This window comes from Heloderma suspectum, chromosome 4 (assembly GCF_057233095.1).
Source record: "Heloderma suspectum isolate Gila_16-S chromosome 4, 16-S_ref, whole genome shotgun sequence".
Taxonomy (NCBI): domain Eukaryota; kingdom Metazoa; phylum Chordata; class Lepidosauria; order Squamata; family Helodermatidae; genus Heloderma; species Heloderma suspectum.
Genome location: NC_139461.1, coordinates 166,389,994 through 166,409,027, shown reverse-complemented (window position 1 = coordinate 166,409,027; position 19,034 = coordinate 166,389,994). Strand labels below are relative to the sequence as shown.

The following is a 19,034-nucleotide window of genomic DNA, read 5'->3' as shown; positions in this document are numbered from 1 at the left end:
AGAGCAACCTTGGTGATACCACGCCTATTGGTAGGGCAGTTAAATAGGATCACCTACAGACAAGGCACGGGTCTCTGCATATTTGGGGGTTTCCTCAGGTATGCAGAGAAAAAATATTAGTTTGCAAAATAAAATGAACAGAAACTAAAAATGGTTTTACAAGGACTGAGCAGGCGTTTTCAGAAAGTCCTTTTACACATTGTTTTTCTTAAATGAGAGTCCAGAGCAGTTCCGCAGCAGTGTGCTCCGTCCCCCTGCATTAAATCCTGGGCGTGCCTCTGTGACCTGGCTGTCACCTGCCAGCGACGTGGTCAAGGGGTGGAGCTGCCCTTCCCCCCCATTCCCTCTTTCTCCCCATTTGCAGTAGGGCTGCTTTCAAAATAAGTAGCCTCCTTTTCCCATTCATAATAGCAGTAGCACTGTTTCACTCACAGTAGTGGAGTAGCCCATTTATATATAGTACGCATTAAATAATACACAGATAAAGAGCAGCCAATAGCAGGAGCCTGCAGCTCAGCATTTTGCAGTCGCATTACTGTGATACACCTACAACTTTGCTGTCACACAATACTCCTACAAATAAGGAAGGAGAAAAGGGCGCTACTGCCCCCGGAGACAGTAACCAGAGTAACTGGCTTGCCTTTCCAACTTATCAAAGTGGTAGATCACTCTTTCAAGCCTTCAGAATTGTGCTGTTCTTCCTTTTTGCCAGTGGGAGTAACTAGCCTCCATTTCCCAGCCAGTCCCCACTGAAAGCTATTATTATGCACTTCTCTGATGCTTGTTTAACTTTGCAGTTTGAAAAGTATACATAAAGGGGAAAAGGGGGTGGGAGCTATAACTCCCTGATAGTTTGGTGGAATGGGTCAAAATTGCACTGGTGGGGTGCTCTTAGGGAAAGCCATCAGATGCTGTACTGGATAATTGGGGAGTTTAGTTTCTTCAGTGCAAAGTGCACATGAAACTTCAGAATTGTGAGGTAGTTACTTTCCCATTCATAATAATGTAGTAGCATAGGGGAGCCTGGATAGGGACAGGACACAAACCTCTCTCACTGGTTGAACAGCACCTGCTGGGTTGATGAGGTTCAGTTCTACTCTACCCACCCAACCCAGAAGTATCTTGATTTCAAGTGCTGTGTGACCCATGAAAAGTGGGGTTTTAGGTATGGTACACTCTACTTTTCTTGCTTCATGTGTCTCTGATGGATCAAAGCCAATTCCGTGAAAATGCTTTGGATAACAGGATATAATACCTGTTGTAATGTAGATGGCCTCTAAGATAAGTTTCTTTACATGCAAAACTGCTCTGCGAGGGAGTCTACATGGAAACGGAATGAGAAGTGCTTCCGGTATTATCCGGATTTTCATGAAATCGATTTTGGTTCATCCCAGGCACATGAAGCAAAAAATGCAGAGTAAACACAACCTTAAAACCTGTTTTTCACAGGTCAAACTGCACTTTAATCTGCCTCACTTTGTAGTTGGATGGGCAGAGTCCGACTAGTACAAGTGAACGTCATCAACCCCATAGATGCTGCTCAGCCGATGAGAGAGGCTTGCTCCCACCCCTCTCCATGCTCTACTGCTCGGGGACGTTTAATGGAAGAGATAAATAATGTCAGATAATTTACCCTACACCTCTCCCACTCACATCCACCGACTGTGAACCAGCAATACTGAAGTCTGGGGACAGACCAATGGACAGGCAGACAGGAGGCGCCTAGGATCTGCACGGAGGGAAAGGGCTGGAATTGCCTGCCCCTGCTAGTGCTCTGGAGCCAGCAGCAGTGGCTACTGCTACTGCTGCTACCACTTTCCTGACCCGAATTAAGCTTCCTCCTCCTCCACACAAACACGCAAGAAAACCACACACACAGGGGACTGTTCTGAAGGGGAGACATTAATGAATCAGCAGCTTCTATCTGTGAATGGAAAAAACAAACTGTTCCGTTACTCTGAAGGGGCGAGACCCAGCATGATTCCATGACTGGGAGGTTTGTTCCCAGCTCTGTCCATGCTCCCTTGTTGTACGGGCCACCCTTTCTCCTTCCCTTCTGGGTATTCCTTAGTTGTAGGTATATCGTGCGACTGCAAAGTTGTAGATGTATCGTGTGACTGCAAATAAGATATATCGTTATTGCGAAACACTGAGGCTGGCTGTCCTCTCACCTTCGCTTCTGGGTATTCCTTAGTTGTAGGTGTATTGAGCCACTAGGAAGTTGTAGGTGTATCGCAGTAACATGACTGCGAAATAGCATAGCTGCAGGCTCCTGCTACTGGCTGCACTTTCTCCTTTCTCTGTGTATTCTTTATTGTGCACTACATATAAATGGGCTACTCCACTATTGTGAGTGAAACAGCACTACTGCTATTATGAATGGGAAAAAGAGGCTACTTATTGTGAAAGCAGCCCTACTGCAAATGGGGAGAAAGAGGGAATGGGGGGGAAGGGCACCTCCACCCCTTGACCACGTCACTGGCAGGTGACAGCCAGATCACAGAGGCACGCCCAGGATTTAATGCAGGGGGACGGAGCACACCGCTGCAGAATCGCTCTGGAGCCGCATTTAAGAAAAACAATGGAGTAAAAGGACTTTATTTATTTCATTTCTATACCGCCCAATAGCTGAAGCTCTCCGAATGCACATTTTCGGGATGGATGCTGCTGGACGGTGGCAGATTGGTGAAAGCATCATCTGTCGCAAATGAGCCCAATGCGCTCCACCACCGCATTAAATTGGCCGTGTAGTTTGGCCCCTGGAGACTGCGGGGGGATCTTGATGACATCCCAGGAGGCCAGCCAATCCAGCGTTGCCCACGGGGCAACTGGGGCTCTGTGCTCCAGGCCCCCGCAAAGCAAGGCCATTCCTGAACTACCACCACTAGCTTCAGCTCCTGTACATACCACTGGACCCTGTCCTGGCCCTGCCACGTTGCTCACGAGAGCCTCAAACACACACAGGTCTGTGTATGGGGCAGCGGTGGGGCCCCTAACATCACACCTGCCCCAGGTCCCATAAACCCTCTCAGTAGCTGCGAGCCAATTGGCACTACATGCAGTCAGATTCTGCTTTAAACCCACAGATCCCAACTTTGGACAGGAAGCATACATTTGTACTCCAAAACGTTCTGTCTGCCTTCAGCATGGGTTATCCTGAAGGGCTGCTGTGCTTACCCAGCCAGACGCAACCATAGAGCTCCACTCTGAGGCAGACATTTGTGGAATGGTCAGTCACAGGGATAAAGCGAATAAATCGACCAATGATGGGGGGCTCCAAGTCCTTGAGAACAATGTCATATGGGTTGGTGTTTCCATCAAGCACCTGAGGCGGGGGGGAAGGCATATCATGAACAAGGAGAAGACTGCTGGGCAGCAGGCAGGCCAAGAGAAGAGATACAACCATGGTAATTGTGCCAGGGTTCTCCTTAAATGAGGGTGGTGGCTACATCATGTTATTCTAATGGCATCCTCTGGCTGCTGAGCATATTTTATATCTCTGTCTATCCATCCATCCATCCACATACACACATGCGACTTCTCCATTTAGGTCAACTCACTTCCACCGTACATTTAATCTACCTTTCAGACAGATTGCAAGTTGCTTTCATTGTCATGGCTTCTCCCACTGAATACTGGGAATTATATCTTGTCAGGGTTCTGAGAATTCTTTGTTCCTTGGCCTAGTTCTGACTGAGTGCCAAACTATACTTTATACTAGGAGATCTGTGATTAACCTCCTTAAGTTTGTTTTTGTTTTACTAAAAGCAGCTGTGGGGGTGGGGTGGGTGGCTGCTAGTTTGACCAAGAAAGTAGCATGGGAGCTCAGACACTTCATTCAGTCACCCTACAGCTTTTTATCCATCTAACCCCTCCATGCCCCAACCAGCTAATATTTGCTCGTGCCTGTAGCATTTTCCCGCAAGGACCAAACAGCAGCCGGGGGAGGGGGGTAGATAAGGAAAATGAAGTATGGGCAGGAAGTTAAATTCCTCCCCTGCACCATTTCCCCCATCAAATGAGTGCCCTCCTGCAGCTCAATTAAAAAACAACAATGTTGGAAACTTGATAATGGATGTCCAACTATAACACACTGTTTGAGCCAGCTTTCAATTGGGCTCTAACTCAGCAAGACTGAGCCCCCCCCATACCCATACAGTTAATAGCATGTACACATCAACCAGGAGTTTCTCCTGCAGACATCCCAATGAAAACACTGCACAACAGAGAGCACAGCTGGGACAACATTTTACCCGAATTCAAAACCATTCTGTATTTCTGAAACATATTAGCCACATCTTTTAGATGGAAATTTTGGGGTGAAAACTGGAGCTTCATTGCTCATGGCCCATGATTGTTCCCAAATCCACCGTTTTGCTCCACACTGGCGAGCACTTAAAAAAAAAAAAAACTCTGGCAAGAGCCCCTGCTCTTCTCTGGAGCCAGGTCCCAGAAACAGGTGGAGAGCTCTCCCTGCTGTCACAATGTGCCTCTGAGGAAGTCAGAAAGTAGCACAGCCTACAGAAATTTATGCCACAATAGATCTGTTATTTGCTACAAGACCCTTTATTGTTAACTGCAATGAACAATAACAATATCACTGTCATAATGATTATCTCCTCCCTACCACTGCCTTACCTGCTTCCCATGCCTGTTCCGCCAAGAGATCCAGCGGGTGCCATCTCGGCTGTAATTAATTTTGTACATGGGAGCAAATTCATTGCCATGGCCTCCTGCATGGCGGCCCTGTGTCCCTACTAAGGTGATAAAGTGCAGGGCATGTAAATCAATCTCCAGGAACTCCTTGAGGTCATCCGGTTCCACAGGGCTCACAGGGCACCATGCACCATCCCCATCTTCTGAACCTAGCCTAGAGAAATGCAAAGAGTGAATTTGGCTGATGTTCCCATCCACCCACTGCTGCAGTTTACTTCCTTCATGGCCCTCCGCTTCCTAAGGCTCTATGCAGCAGGTCAGCCTCCCAGCCTCGTGTTGTCCAGATTTGTTGGACTACAATTCCCATCACCTAAGCTAACATGGCCATGCTGGCTGGGGATGATGAAAGATTTAGGCCAACACAAATGCTGCACTAGGTTGTCTGTCTCATTCTTTGGAGGAGTAAAGCTCCAGCACGTCCCCTTCCTCCTGTGACCCTCCTCTGGCTATGGCCCTCCCAAGCACCAAACACCACCCCAGTTTCTCCATGCCCGTTCAGCACCCCCAATTCCCAGCTTTCACTCCACGTTTTCACCACCACAGCTTTCCCACCCTGGTGAACACAGGGTGGGACCAGGTCTAGAGAAGCAGGGCTGGTCTCACCCCTTGGCAATGGCCTCACTGAGGGAATGGAGGCCAAGAGCAGGACAGCTCAGAGAGTGAGAAAGGGATAGAGCAATAGGTTGGGAGCTGGCTATGATAGACAGGAGGCAGGCAGATCCTGCATTGTGTGGAGACAGTGGATAGAGATATTTTTTTTCTCCTTCTCTCACAAGACTAAGGGCTCAGGTCACCCAACAAAACTGATGGGCAGTAGATTTGGGAAAAGCAAAATAAATTATGTTCTTCACATAACCCTTAATGGAATTTGCTGCCGCAAGAAGTGGTGATGGCCATGAGCTTAAACAGGGATTGCACACATTCGTGGAGGAGAGGTCAATCAGTCGTTATGGACCACGATAGCTAAATGGAGCCTCCATGTTCAGAGATTGAGTATACCTCCGAATACCAGGTGCTGGGAACAAGAAACAGGAGAGGGCCATCACGTTTGTGACATGCTTGTGAGCTTCCAGGAGGTATCTGGCTGGCCACTGTTGGAAACAGGATGCTTGACTAGATGGACCATTAGTCTGATCCAGAAGGGCTCTTCTTACATTCTTAGCACCCAACATGTTGTTGGCCAAGAATTGATAGAAGGGGACAGGGGAAGCCCTATAGCAAAATTTCTGGAGAAAGAGGTGCAGAATCCTTTGGCCTGGAAACCTTGCTTCCTAGTCCCAGAGGTGTGTAGGACAGTTATAACTACAACCAGGAGTGGTCCATGAAGTGGTTTGCTGGAGGCTACCAGCATCTGCTGCTGAGCACCGCTGCAGGGGGACCTGGTGCCCTTAGTAGAAGGCATCATGAGGTAGTGGAGGAGGAAAGAAGTTGCTGTTAATTCAGCACTATACAGGATAGCAGGGCCCAGCATGGGCTGTTGGCATCATGACCCATGCCCAAACTTGGCGCTTCTAGTCACTCAGTAGACATGCCCTGAGTAAAAAGTGCTGAGTGAAAAGCCCCTGTGGCTTCTCCTCCACCTTACATCCTCCATCCTGTGGATGCCAGTAGCTTCCAGCAAACCATCTTGTGAGCTGCTGCTAGTTCCAACAGTAGTAAGGGAAGGACATTACGACGAATCCCAAAGGCACTTATTTATTCAGCTTTATTATTGATACTACCATGGCACCTGAAATCAGATTTGGGGGCTGAGCTGTGGCGCAATGTTGGTACCAGCTGCTGCCCTTAAGCCTACCTGAAGGTAGACACAGGGCCAACTCCAGCTACTGGGGGGCCTCTCAGAACTTGGCCTAGGAGGATCCATTAATTTCTAGGCGTGGAAGGAAGGCACAGCTGGTAAGGGATGGAAAGGAGTTAGTTAAGTGACAAAACTGACTGTTGTTTCTCCCTTCCAGCAGCAGAGGGAACTCAAGGACTCATACTTTTTCAGTCAGGAGCATGGAGCGTGGAGATAGTACGTGCAGCTTCCAGCCTCAGTGGACTCTGTGCCAAGAGGAAGCACCAGTGGACCTGAGAGCTGATGGGCCCTTGAATGGGTCTGACCCCTGACAACTGCCCTACTGTAATACCAGCTATATGTAGGCAGGCGACAATTGATTTTTTGGCCAGTATATTGTAAAGCTTTCCTAAATGAATAGAGCCAGAGAATCCTAAACCACAGAGGGCAGAGAGGAGTGTAATTGATCATGACGACGAATAGCCTCTTGTTATTCTAGGAGAAGATGAAAAGGGGAGGGGGGATTAGTATCTGCACTTCCTGATAACCCCTGTTCCATCAGCCTGGGCTTGGTGAGAGACCCCAGATGCAGATCACTCTTACCTTCCATACTTGGCTGCTGTGGATTCAGACCAATAGCTTGAAGCAGAAATGTCCTCATCAGGGATATGCCCACCTGACATGCCCAGGGGGTAGCGGCAGACAGCTAGAGAGAGAGAGAGAGAGAGAGAGAGATGAGAAAGACCTATCACACACATCATTCTTATCCAGAGATGGCTTTTTGAAAATTGTCTTTATTTACATTCTATTAAAAGGTGATGTCAGAATAATTATTACAACAGATTGTAAATCAAGGAAACAAGCACATGGCTGATCATACCAACAAGGGGGATATAAAAACACTTTTTCCCTATACATCTGTCCAATTGTTGTTTACCGTCTCAAACTTGTACATAGTTAATTCTGACATAGGGTGCTTCCAGACAGACAGCTCCCAGCTATTCTGTTGAGCAGCTATTCTGTATTTTCCTCCTTAAAAGATTTTTTGTGGACAGAAAAAATAGACAGAAGCAGAGGTGGAAAAACATGAGGTTACATGTGGAAGATGCTGTCTGGACCCCCTGCATATTTTTGTGAATGAGGCAGCGTGACTGAATGATAAAAATCTCTTGTCCGGGAACATCCATAATAGCCACATCATATATCCCTTTATCCAGAGTCCTGGGGAATTATGCTGCAAGATCTCAGGACAGCGTCACTCACACATGGAGTGAAAAGAGATATTTTATATAATATAAAAAGAGAGCATTCACAATGGGTCCCTGAGCTGCAGGGTACACAGGGTTTCACAATTGAAACAACATACCAGCAAATCCAAAGTTGGCTCAGCGATCACTTTTGCTGTTCCCTGCCATTCTTCATGTGAGCTGTCTTGTTTTGTTATTTTTAAAAGTACCGCATGAGCATTTACCTATTCATTTGCTGCCAGATCCATGTTTTATCCCCAGCATGGATAATAGCAGTTGCAGAGGGAAGGGACAGTTTCAGGTGAAAAATAGCAGGAAGGAGAAAGTTAACTTGGGCTAACCTTGCCTGCATTTCTCTCTTGAGGATGTTTTGGAGCAGAGAAACAATAGTTAGGTAAACATTAAAAAAAAAGGTAAAGGTGTCCCCAACCAGTCGTGTCTGACTCTAGGGTGCGGTGCTCATCCCTGTTTCTAAGCTGAAGAGCCAGCGCTGTCCGAATACGCTTCCATGGTCATGTGGCCGGCATGACTGAACACCAAGGTGCACGGAACGCTGTTACCTTTCCCGCCGAGGCGGTACCTATTTATCTACTTGCAATTTCTTGCTTTCGAACTGCTAGGTTGGCAGAAGCTGGGACTGAAGACGGGAGCTCACTCCGTCACACAGCACTCCAGTCTGCAGTTCAGCATCTTAACCACTAAGCCACCGCAGCCCCCTAGGTAAACATTACCTACACCTAAAATGTAATGTCTAGTAGGGTCTGGATGGATTCTTATCCAGGAGGCATGGCAGGTAGCAAGTAAGGTGGACGCAGAATCCAAAAATCAGAAGTACAGCAAGGGAAAATGTCATAGCTCCCTGGCCGTGCTGGCTGAGGGATGATGGGAGATGTAGTCCAACACATCTGGAGGGTGCTAGGTTGGGGAAAGCTGCCCTACTACTACACTGTGTGTGTTTTTAAACTGCATCTGCTGTGGAGATCTTTGTCTAATGAATCAAATGTGAGTGATCTATTCAATCAGATGTTATGAACACAGGGAGTTCCCATATACTAGATAAGACCATTGGTCTGTCTAGCTTAGTATTGTCTACTCTGGCTGGCAGCTCTCCAGGGCCTCAGCCTTGCTACCCAGGCATCATTAATGGGATATGATGGGGACTGAACCTATGACTTTGATTATGCAAAGCATGTGCTCTACCATCAAGTGATGGGTCCCTCTCTGATCAATTGATTATGGATAATAAGATAACCATTATCTTGTTTTTCATACTGTGGAATACAGCCACTAATTTAAAATCTGGAAGATCCAACGAGGATCCCATAAGCAACTTTTATTTTAAAATTAAGTTTAGCATAATGAGTATAATTTATTCCATTTGCTGTGAATCACCACAATTAGGTTCTCTGGATTGCCAAATCCAGATTTTTATTTTACTATAATCTATGGTCCTGCTAGTACGTAATTCAAATCAGCATGGGCAGAGCCTTCTGAAGATCAGTGGGAAACCTGAAAAGTTTAATAGAAGACATGAAGCAAACTGTTGCACAGATGGGTTCTCCACCTGAAACAGCTGCCACTGAAATGGTGGCGATTCCCGTCTGGTCCAGGCTCAGCAACGTTAGAGGCCCCAGCAAATTCCAGACTCACTGTATTCACAATTCTTGTATTGCAGACTTTCTCAACCTGCTGTCCTCCACTTGGGTTGGACTACAACTCCCATAACCCTACAGCCGCTAGCTGTGGGATTGTGAGAGTTGTAGTCAGCATACCCAGAGGGCACAACATTGGGGAAGGCTGCTGTATTGCTTCCCTTTCCAAAACACTGGCTACAGCCAGGCCCAGTCTTATGACACAAGCCCTTCTCACTCCAAGAGAGTGGATAGAAAAAGCTTGGCATCTTACTCCAGTTCCTGTGTAGTGAGTGTCCTAAGCTGAGGAACAGATCATCACCACTGGCACTCCATCTTGGCAAACACCAGGAGAAGGCAAGGGATAAAACTGTTGGAGAAACTTTCCTCCTGGATGCTTTTTTTTTTTTAACCCTGTGTGTGTGGTGAGGAATGGAAATGTGTGTAAACTGGTTGCCTGCTGTCTGATTAAGAAGAGTTTCTGTGACCTATTCCCAGAAGGACAGTCACTAAAAGCTACCCAGAGATTTAAGGTGGCATTCACACATGAAATGGGTTTCCTTTGTGGGTTTTGTTTTGTTTATTTGATTTAAACTGGCACTGCTCTTGTGCCTTTAATAGCAGCCCAACACTTAAAAGTCCAACCAATAAGAAAACTTCTTTTTTACCCTTCATTTTAGATTTTTTAACAAACTTTTCACACAGTCACTAGTAAACAAAAAGTACTTGGAGAGCCAAGACAATGGGCCTCAGATATTTAACAAATAACAGTGTGGTAGGATTGGGTGTTGGACCGGATAGTCTCCAAGGTTTCTTCCAACTTTGTGATTTTATGATTCTAAGACTGGGGCAAAGATTGTACAAAGAAACTAACAAAACTGCCCCTGGATGGGGAGGAACAAGAGAGCCAGTTCAGGACCTTATATATTGGAGGATGCAATTCTAGTACTTGCAGATTTTAGGACACATCCTCCACAAATAATAAAGTGAGCCAACAAGCGATAAAGTGACTCCAGCATAATTTAGAATACTGTTTATTTACGCAGTGCAGTTTAGCTGGGGTAACGCCACCTGGCAACAGTTTTGAATGGGAGTTCCATAATACTGAGAGAGGAAGATCTGAATGGCATAAATGATCAGATATAAGTCCATATATGAGAATCAAAGGTGGAACCTATATATTAGGCCCAATTTTTCACATATGGGTGAACAAAATCCTAAACTTTTGTAGACATGGGAAGCAACATCTTTACAATGTGTGCATTGTTTAGCTCATCTTTATCATATATGCATTGTTGATTCTCAGTTCCTTCCAGTGTAAGGGCTCTCCTTGGACTTTGAAAAGGATATTGTACCTGCAAATACTTCTACCATTGGGAAAACTTCCAAGTTGAGACTTGATTTGTAGATCATATTAGTTACTCACATTTACATCACATTTGTCATATACACTATTATTTCAGTTTCTAAAGTGAAAGTGCTTTAGGCTACAATCCTATATACAGTTATTCGCAAGTAAGTCCCGCTAAACTCAGTGGGGCTTACTTCTAAATAGACATTTATAGAATTGCAATGTTATGCTCTAATCCTGTACCCACTTACCATGGGAGTACATCCCATTGGACTCAATGGGGATTACTTGTGAATAGACATGTATAGGCTTACACTAACATCTTTATCTTCCTGAGAACCTGTGAGGTTTCTGTTCACTGTTCATTCATCTCTTATAGATGAAGAACTGAGGCTACAAAGTACCAAGCCCAAGTTCACACACTGAATCTGCGGGAAAGGACATTTGAATCCAGATCTCCTAGAGCAGTCTTCCCCAGTCTGTATTTTCCAGATGTTTTGGACTTCAGCTCTCATCATCCCCAGCCAGCATGGCCAATGGTCAGGAATGCTGGGAGTTGTAGTCCAAAACATCTTGAGGGCACCAGGTTGCAGAAGGGTGCCCTAGAGTCAAGTCCAGTTCTTTCCCTACTGCTTCTCACTGGTTTTCCAATATGAAGGATAGGAAGATAACATCTTGTTTCCTCACTTCCCGCCCCACCTTTGAGTGCAAAGAGAAGGAACTCTAAATTGTAAGAGTACAGAGCCCTCTAAACTTTATTTGAAGTGCATTCCCATAAGCACTTTTTCAATGATTTACTGCTGGAGATACCACTAGAAGCACCTTTAGCAGTACATTTACACTGTAGCAGTAATATTATTTAGCCTTCATATTGCACTTTAGGATGATCAAAGCATTTCACATATATTACTTTTTTGTAACCCTTACAACAGCTCTGTAAGGTAGGTCAGTATTATCCCATACTGTAGGTGTGTTGGGGCGGAGGCTGAGTCTGCCTTGCCTAATGCCACTTATAACAAGTTTATGGCAGAGGCAAGATGCAGACCAGGGAACTTCCTGATTTGGAGCTCAGTCTCTTGGCCACTATTCCAAAACCTGAGTAGCTGGGTGCCTGGTAAAACACTAAGATCAAGGAGAGAGAGCGCTGGAGAGGCAACAGAACAGAGCACTGCTGCACACTCAGCTCCCCGCACCCTCTTCCCAGTTTGGAAATGGAAAACTACCAGTACCTCCAATGTGTGACTGCGTTAGATTTGCAAGAGACCAGCCAAGGAGCTTCAGCAGGCCCTGCACAGCTACCTGCGCATTATTTTTTCATGCTTAGCTGCCAAAAGAGTTTCTCAAAGAGCTGCTTGTTCCAGAGTGTTTACTGTCTGACCGCTGGATCCAGCCCAGAACTCTGTCCATAACCTGCCTATAAGCTAGCAAACTGAGCTGCAAACTGAGCTACATGTGGCGAGGAAGATGGTGCTTATTTGAATCCCTTACACCAGGGGTGGGCAATTTGTGCCCCTCCAGATATTTTCACCCAGAACTCCCATCAGCTCTAGCCAACATAGCCAGTGGTGAGGGATGATGAGAGTTGTAGGCCAAAACATGTTGGGGGGCACAAGTTGCTCACCCCTGCCTTACACAGACAAAACATACTCCAACACATTAAATACAACCCACACATCTTCAACGGTGGTATAACACTAGAACTCGTGGGTCACCCAATGAAATTAATTGGCATGAGATTCAATCAAGACCTGAAAAGAGAAAGTACTTCACCACTCCGTGAATAATTTATTTCTGGAATATGCTGCCACAAGACGTAATGCTGGCCAGTGGCTTCAATGGCTCTAAAAGGGGGACTATATCAATTCATGGAAGAGAGGTCCATCAGTCGCTATTGGCTAAGATAGCTAAATGAAACTTCCAAATTCAGAGGAAATGTACCTTTCAGTACCAGATACTGTGACGGGCAAACAGCAGGGTGGGCTATTGCCTTCATGCCCTGCCTGTAGGCTTCCTGAAAACATTGAGCCAACCACTGTGGAAAGCAAAATACTGGATCACATGGACTTTTGGTATAATCTGGAGAATGGCTGTTTACAGGCTTATTAATAGCACACAATCTCATACTTCAGGGGCTGAGAGCAAGACCCAGTCTAATAAGCTAGTTGAGCCTATATATATTTACACAGAAAGTTTAAAGTGTTTAATTCAGATTGGGACCACAGCATATAAGGAGAGGGAAGGCTGACACACACACCCCGCCACCCACACACACTCTGTTTTTCTACCCAAAATTCCCCCAATGGTACCTCTGGAGAAAAAGAGCATCTAGGGGGATTTGGGCAGGAAAATGGTACGGGGGAAGGGCCAGACCCCCTCCCCCAACCATGGTCTCAAACCACCACCCCCGGCATCTGCCATACCTTAAAAAAAACACCTCATAACCAGGACAGATGAACATGAGGCAAGAGAGGGGCAAGACTGATAAATGAACATTCATTTCACTAGTATGTTGGACATAAGTATGTTTTACCCTATTGTGTAAAAACAGAGCTTCTGCCAAGTCCACAGCACAGTGAGTTCTTGTTATATATTACATGAGTCTTCTGTAGCCTTAGAGGACCACAGTTCCCAAGGGTTCCTTGGGTGGGAGTCTTAGCAGTTGAAGCTGAAACTAATTTAAGCTGAAGTTTAAACTAATTTAAATCTTAAAAGCGTGACTGTGCCTTACAGTTGCCAGGTCTCAGGGTCTGACTAGAAGTGTATACATTTCGGCCTCCCTCTCAGAGTCTCCCAGCAAACGGGTAAAATCTCAGGATGAGGAGACAATCAAGGGGACAATCTTCTGCTTTGATTGAAAACTTCTGCTATTCATTCCGCCATCCCCCCATTGCCATTAGGCTTCACACTGACCCACCAGGCCCCCCCCCACCTCTTATCTCACCAGCCTTCACCCTGATCTACCAAGTACCTTCCCTTAGCTCCAGACCCAACCCTCTTTATCTAAGGATCTGGGTCTCAGGAGACCTGACAACCTGTGACTTCCAGACTTGAGACTTCTGCAGGCAAACAAGGACTTCTCCGCTATTTGCAGGCAACATTTGAGGGGCTTCTCTTTCCCGCTTGAGACTCCCAGTTTCCTGCCTCAGACTCCCATCTTTAACTTGTTCTTTTCTCCAGACCTGTTCCATTCACCAGTCTGTGTCTGTCACCTGTCCCTACCTCACAGTGGTTCCAACTTGACAAAGATTATTTGCCAAAGTCCCAAGAGAAGTTGGCAACAGCACTAGCATTGCCTTGATATCTTCTCCTAGTTAAATAGCTAGATTTGAAGGACATGCTTCACTTTAAAAATTAAATTAGGTATCAGTAGCAGAACCTACAGTGGTTCATGGGTTATGGTTGAACTGAACACACAAAAGCTGGGAAATCATTTTTCCAACCATAATACCAGCAGATATTATGCATGCCAAGTCAGAGCTGCCCCCTCATTTAATGTTGATTAAGCATCTCTGGTGTCTGCTTCTGTAGCCTTCTCTGTACCTGAAGATCAAGCTGCCTATAGTCCTGTAGCAGTGAAGGGGTTACCAGCCTGACCGCTGGCTAGCAGAGAGTACATGAGGATACAGAGAGAAAGCCAGTGACCAGCAGTAGACAGGTTAACAGTCTGGCCCTGTTGGGCTGCACCACTGTTGCAGGGGCTAACAGCCCTAACAGCCCACACTGCTTGTGCCTCTCACTGTTTTCCCAGCTGTCCCAACCTTGTGCCATCAGCAGAAGCCGCGAGCAGCATATAGTACTGCAGGGGCAATACTCACCGTAACAGCTAAGAGGGTTCAACAATCGGTTGAGACACTGAAGCCAAAAATGCGCCCCTAGCTAATTACAAGCCACTGCAAATGTATCCTCAGCCACTGATAGACTATTAACATCAACAATGAGCTGATGCCACTTGTAGCCAGAGACTGGAGCTGCCTGATATGAACTCCTGCAGTCATGCAGAAATGGGTGGAGGCTGTGACCTGTTTGCCCTTGCTGTGCTGCTGCAGCCCAATGGGGGCCAAACTGTTGACTATTTGCCGTGCTGGGCACTGGCTCTCCTCTCCCTCTCTGTGTGACATCCCAGCTTCCTCTCTGCCAACCAGCACTCAAGCTGTTGTCCCCTTCGCTGCTGACAGTGGCACAGGTGGGGTGTGTTTGTGTGGAACAAATGGGAAGTAGGATATGGGGTGGAGGCTATGGGTGCCGAGCTGTTAACCCCTGTACTGCTGGCTTTCCCTCAGCTGTTTTCACTCAGGCCTGAGTGGGGAACTGACTTGGCATGCATAATATCTCAGGCTGTTGACTGGTAGGTCCCAGAGCCCTGTGGTTCAACAACCACGTGAGAATCCCAATGGGCTTCCGCCCTTCGTCACTCGCCACACATGTGCTGGTCCCCTTGCCCAAGGCACGTTGTGGTTTGAAGGGGGGGGGCGGTGTTATGGTGGGAAAAATGATCTCCCAGCTTTTGCGTTTTCTGTTCAACCATAACTCACAAACCACTGTAGGCTTTGCCACTGATATCACAGGTTTTGTTAAGAAGGGGGTGGAGACTCTGGTGTTTATCGACATGGGAGTTGTAAGAGAAGCTTTCCCCACGTTTAGAACATGGGGATACACCCCCCACCCCCACACACAATGGGTTTGTTCAGAAGAATACCGTGATCACAACAGATCCCCCCCCCCAAGGTATAGTTCATGCTGGGGGTGGGTGCCTAGGGGTGAGGGCTCCAGGCTGGGGACAGCCATTTGGGGAGGAGCTCATGCCTGGGCCTGCTGGGTGGGGGCTTGTGCTAGGGATGGGTGTCTGGGGTCAGGGCTCATGCCAGGGATGGGTATTGGGGTGGGGTTTGTGATGGGGGGTCTTAGGGGGAGCTTGGTTGGGGGCTCCAGGTGCAGGGGGTGGAGGAGCAATGGGGGGGCTGTACCTAGATCTCTGCAGTGGAGGCTTGTGGCAAATCAAACTGGTGGGGCAGAAAGGAGGGTCACTGGAGGGGGACCCAAAGGCACCTATTTTGCTATACACAAGCCTTTTGCTACACAGTTCAACCCACCAACCCCTCTCCCAGACATTTCTCTGGAATAACCACACAGACAAAGCAGCTTGCGGCAAAGCCGACTTATTAAAAGCAACTGGGGGGCGGGGAGGGGGGAGAGGAAGAAGCCCATTTCACACACATGCAAACTAAGGCAGCAGGCAATGAAAGTCAATGACTGCAAAAGAGTGAGTGAGTTTGGGTTACATAATCACAGCATAGAAAGTTCACAGAACCAACAGAGAGCAGGCGTCTTCTTTTTTTTTAAGTAGCTTTAAAAACACACACCCCAGTTTATCCAGTTTAAATCCTGGAGAAGACCACTTCTGCAGGATTTAAATTAAAGGGGGATGAGAGACCAGGAAACCCATTTCACACACAGGCAAACTGAGGTAGCAGGCAATTAAGAGTCAATAACTGTAAGTGAGAGAGGTTGGTTACATAATCCCAGGGTTTTGTTATTTTTAAGTGTGGCCCAGCAAACATTAAACAGGAGGAATTTAGCCAGGAAAATTGATTAATTTGCACCGCCAAAAGGAAAGAAAGGATTTTTAAAACCACATGTTCACAATGTGACTCAGATGCATTATACAGTAAAACAAAATGGATTCCAGGCCCAGATTTACAAACAGTTCAACCCACCAATCCCTCCTCTCTGCCACAAACATGTACAGAGTTACTGTACAGATAAAACAATTTCTAGCAAAACTGGCTTCTCCAACACTAAAAGAAAACGGGGGCGGGAATCTATTTCTCACACATATACACATGCTTACATGGGAGTAATTCCCATTGAATTCAATGAGATGTACTTCTGAGTAGACCTACATAGGACTGCTGTATATATCCTATCATGTAAAAGCATTTAGATTACATATTGGCATTATTTGCTTGTGTATGCCATCGCAATAATAATAATAATAATAATAATAATAATAATGATGTCATTTTAAGTTGCAGCACCATAAATTAAAAAGGATTTATATTAAGGATAGAATCCACCCACACCAAGCACAACATACAAACACACGCACGTAAGCATTTATCAGTTTGCACAACATGGCAGCACAGATGTAAATGTATTCCCCTAACCCTATTTATTCAGTCACAACCCCATGGAAACAAAAGATGCGAATTAACCACCCTTCTGTAGGGGCAGGGCACAGCCCTGTAATTCCCTCTCCCCGCCTTGATTGATTGACCTGGCCAAGCTGCTCTGCCATGAGGCTCCAGAGGTCCCTTTAACACCCCCCCCCCCATCCCACAGCTCAGTTCGAACTTTCTGAAGCTAACTTCCCTCAATAAACACAAATAGGTTTGCCTGGGAAGCGCAAACCTCTCTCAATTCTTGACCAATCTTGCTGGATTTCAACCTACTGCTGGTTAGCCCATCCTCTCCCAGCCTGGCAAATCTGGTGGCTTTCCATCCATATTTCACGTGAGAGGCAGTTTCACTTTTTTCTTAAATACTCCTACTCAAAAAAACATTCTACCATAGCCTATGTGCTCGAGAACTCCCCATGGACCTATATCTCAAAGGGCAACACTAACTTCCATCCATGAGGCCCAGCATGAAAGGCCCATCCTTTCCCCCATATCCCATAATAAGCTTTGTTATGCACCAAATCTAGTTAATCCAGGTTGATGCCGCTGCTCTTCTGCTGCTATCTCACAACTTCCCCTCCCTCTTCCCGTGTTATCCGAGAATGGGGAAAACGTGGCATTTTCTGGACTTCTGATTGAAATTGCCATTTCCACTTTAGCGCTTTGTCCCACTTTGTCTGGGCGTGTGCTGGGGGGGGGTGTTGCTGGGCAGTGTTGAATAACATTACCATGACAACAAATTGGTGGGAGGTTGGGGGCAGTTCACCACACTTCCAGTGACCATTTCTGCCTCTCCCCTATTGCTTAACCATCCAAAATGCTTCTCTGAGATCCCCCTGAGCACAGTAATACTTACTTCTGAGTAAACTCATTGGCTGTAAGGCTTTCCTTTCCTGGGAGTAAGTGCCATTGAAATCTGTGTGACTTGCTTCTGAGTAGGCATGCATAGGGGTGCACTGTAAGAGTAGCAGTCTTAAGGTCTCCCATCCCCTTCAGTGCATGTACTTGGAACCTCCCCCTCCCCCTCCCATTGACTTCACTGACTGCTTCTTCTCCCTTTTGCTCACCAGATTGATGGGCTTTTTTCCTCCCAGGGTGGATGGGGGAGTCTCCCTTCTCAGCCACGCAGGGGAAAGGCTTGACAGTAAGGATTTCAGTGGGTATTAAAAGTGCCTTTTCTCCTCCCCTGAATAAATTCATCATGCAGAGCTTGGAACAGTCATTTTTAATGATTTCTGTTTTGTGTGTGGAGTTGTTTTAGATAGGCATTAGATAGTAATGCTGAGGTAGTTGTCCATAGTCCTCCCTCCCACCTAGCCAACCACTATCTCTTCTCCTAGCCCACCTTGCAGGATTGTTGGGAAGCCAGAACAAGGGGGGAGAGCAACAACAGCGCAAGGGGGAGACAGCCACTATCTCTTCTCCTAGCCCACCTTGCAGGGTTGTTGGGAAGCCACAATAAGGGGGGAAGCAACAACAGTGCATGTGGGGGAAGCAAGCCTGTTGATGGGAAGGCAGAATAAGGGGGGAGAGCAGCTGCTGATGATAAGGAAGGAGGGGATGCAGGAAGGACGGGCGGAGCATCAGTCATGTTACAGGTACCAATGATCAGCGGGGGGTGGGCGGCCAGCAGCCCCCTTCTGTCCCGATTTTTCCATGCAGCTCCACCCAGCAGTGAAAAGGGATACAGTGGAGGGACATGCTATGAGAGATGCCTGTATACAGGGCCAGTCTAAATCCCAGAAAGGATCCGGAATCAAAAGGAACAGTTTGTAGTGGAATAAAATGCCAGGTGTGAAGAGTCCTGAGTCTACTCAGTGCCATTTTATCATAATGACTTTACATATGGAATGTGCAGAAAGAATCTCTAACCAACCAAAGAACTACAAATCCCAGGGTTCCTTGGTATTCAAGACAGTGTGAAGCCTCTTTACAAAATACTGTGAAAAATACACATTCCATGTAAGCAAAGACCTGAGATTCTGCTGAAGCCAAAGCATTTCTAAAATAGGCTTTGTTGTATTTCTCAACAGTTAAATAAAGTATCCAGCCATCTTTGGGAGAGAACAGGCAACACACTTTAAAAATCCAACACTCCCCCCATCCCCATTTCTTTTAATTTCAAACTCAAACTGG

The 19,034-nt window shown here is 46.5% G+C and overlaps 1 protein-coding gene across 1 annotated transcript in view; it reads right to left on the bottom strand.

Moving 5' to 3' along the window:
• The window catches only part of DDR2 (discoidin domain receptor tyrosine kinase 2), an 81,788-nt gene that overhangs the window by 46,899 nt on the left and 15,855 nt on the right, over nt 1–19,034 (bottom strand). The window contains exons 3-5 of the mRNA XM_084851135.1: nt 7,097–7,199; nt 4,639–4,870; nt 3,178–3,325 (exon numbers count right to left, since the gene is read on the bottom strand). Coding sequence (XP_084707261.1) covers nt 3,178–3,325; nt 4,639–4,870; nt 7,097–7,199 — 483 coding nt within the window. The remainder of the gene's footprint in view (nt 1–3,177; nt 3,326–4,638; nt 4,871–7,096; nt 7,200–19,034) is intronic.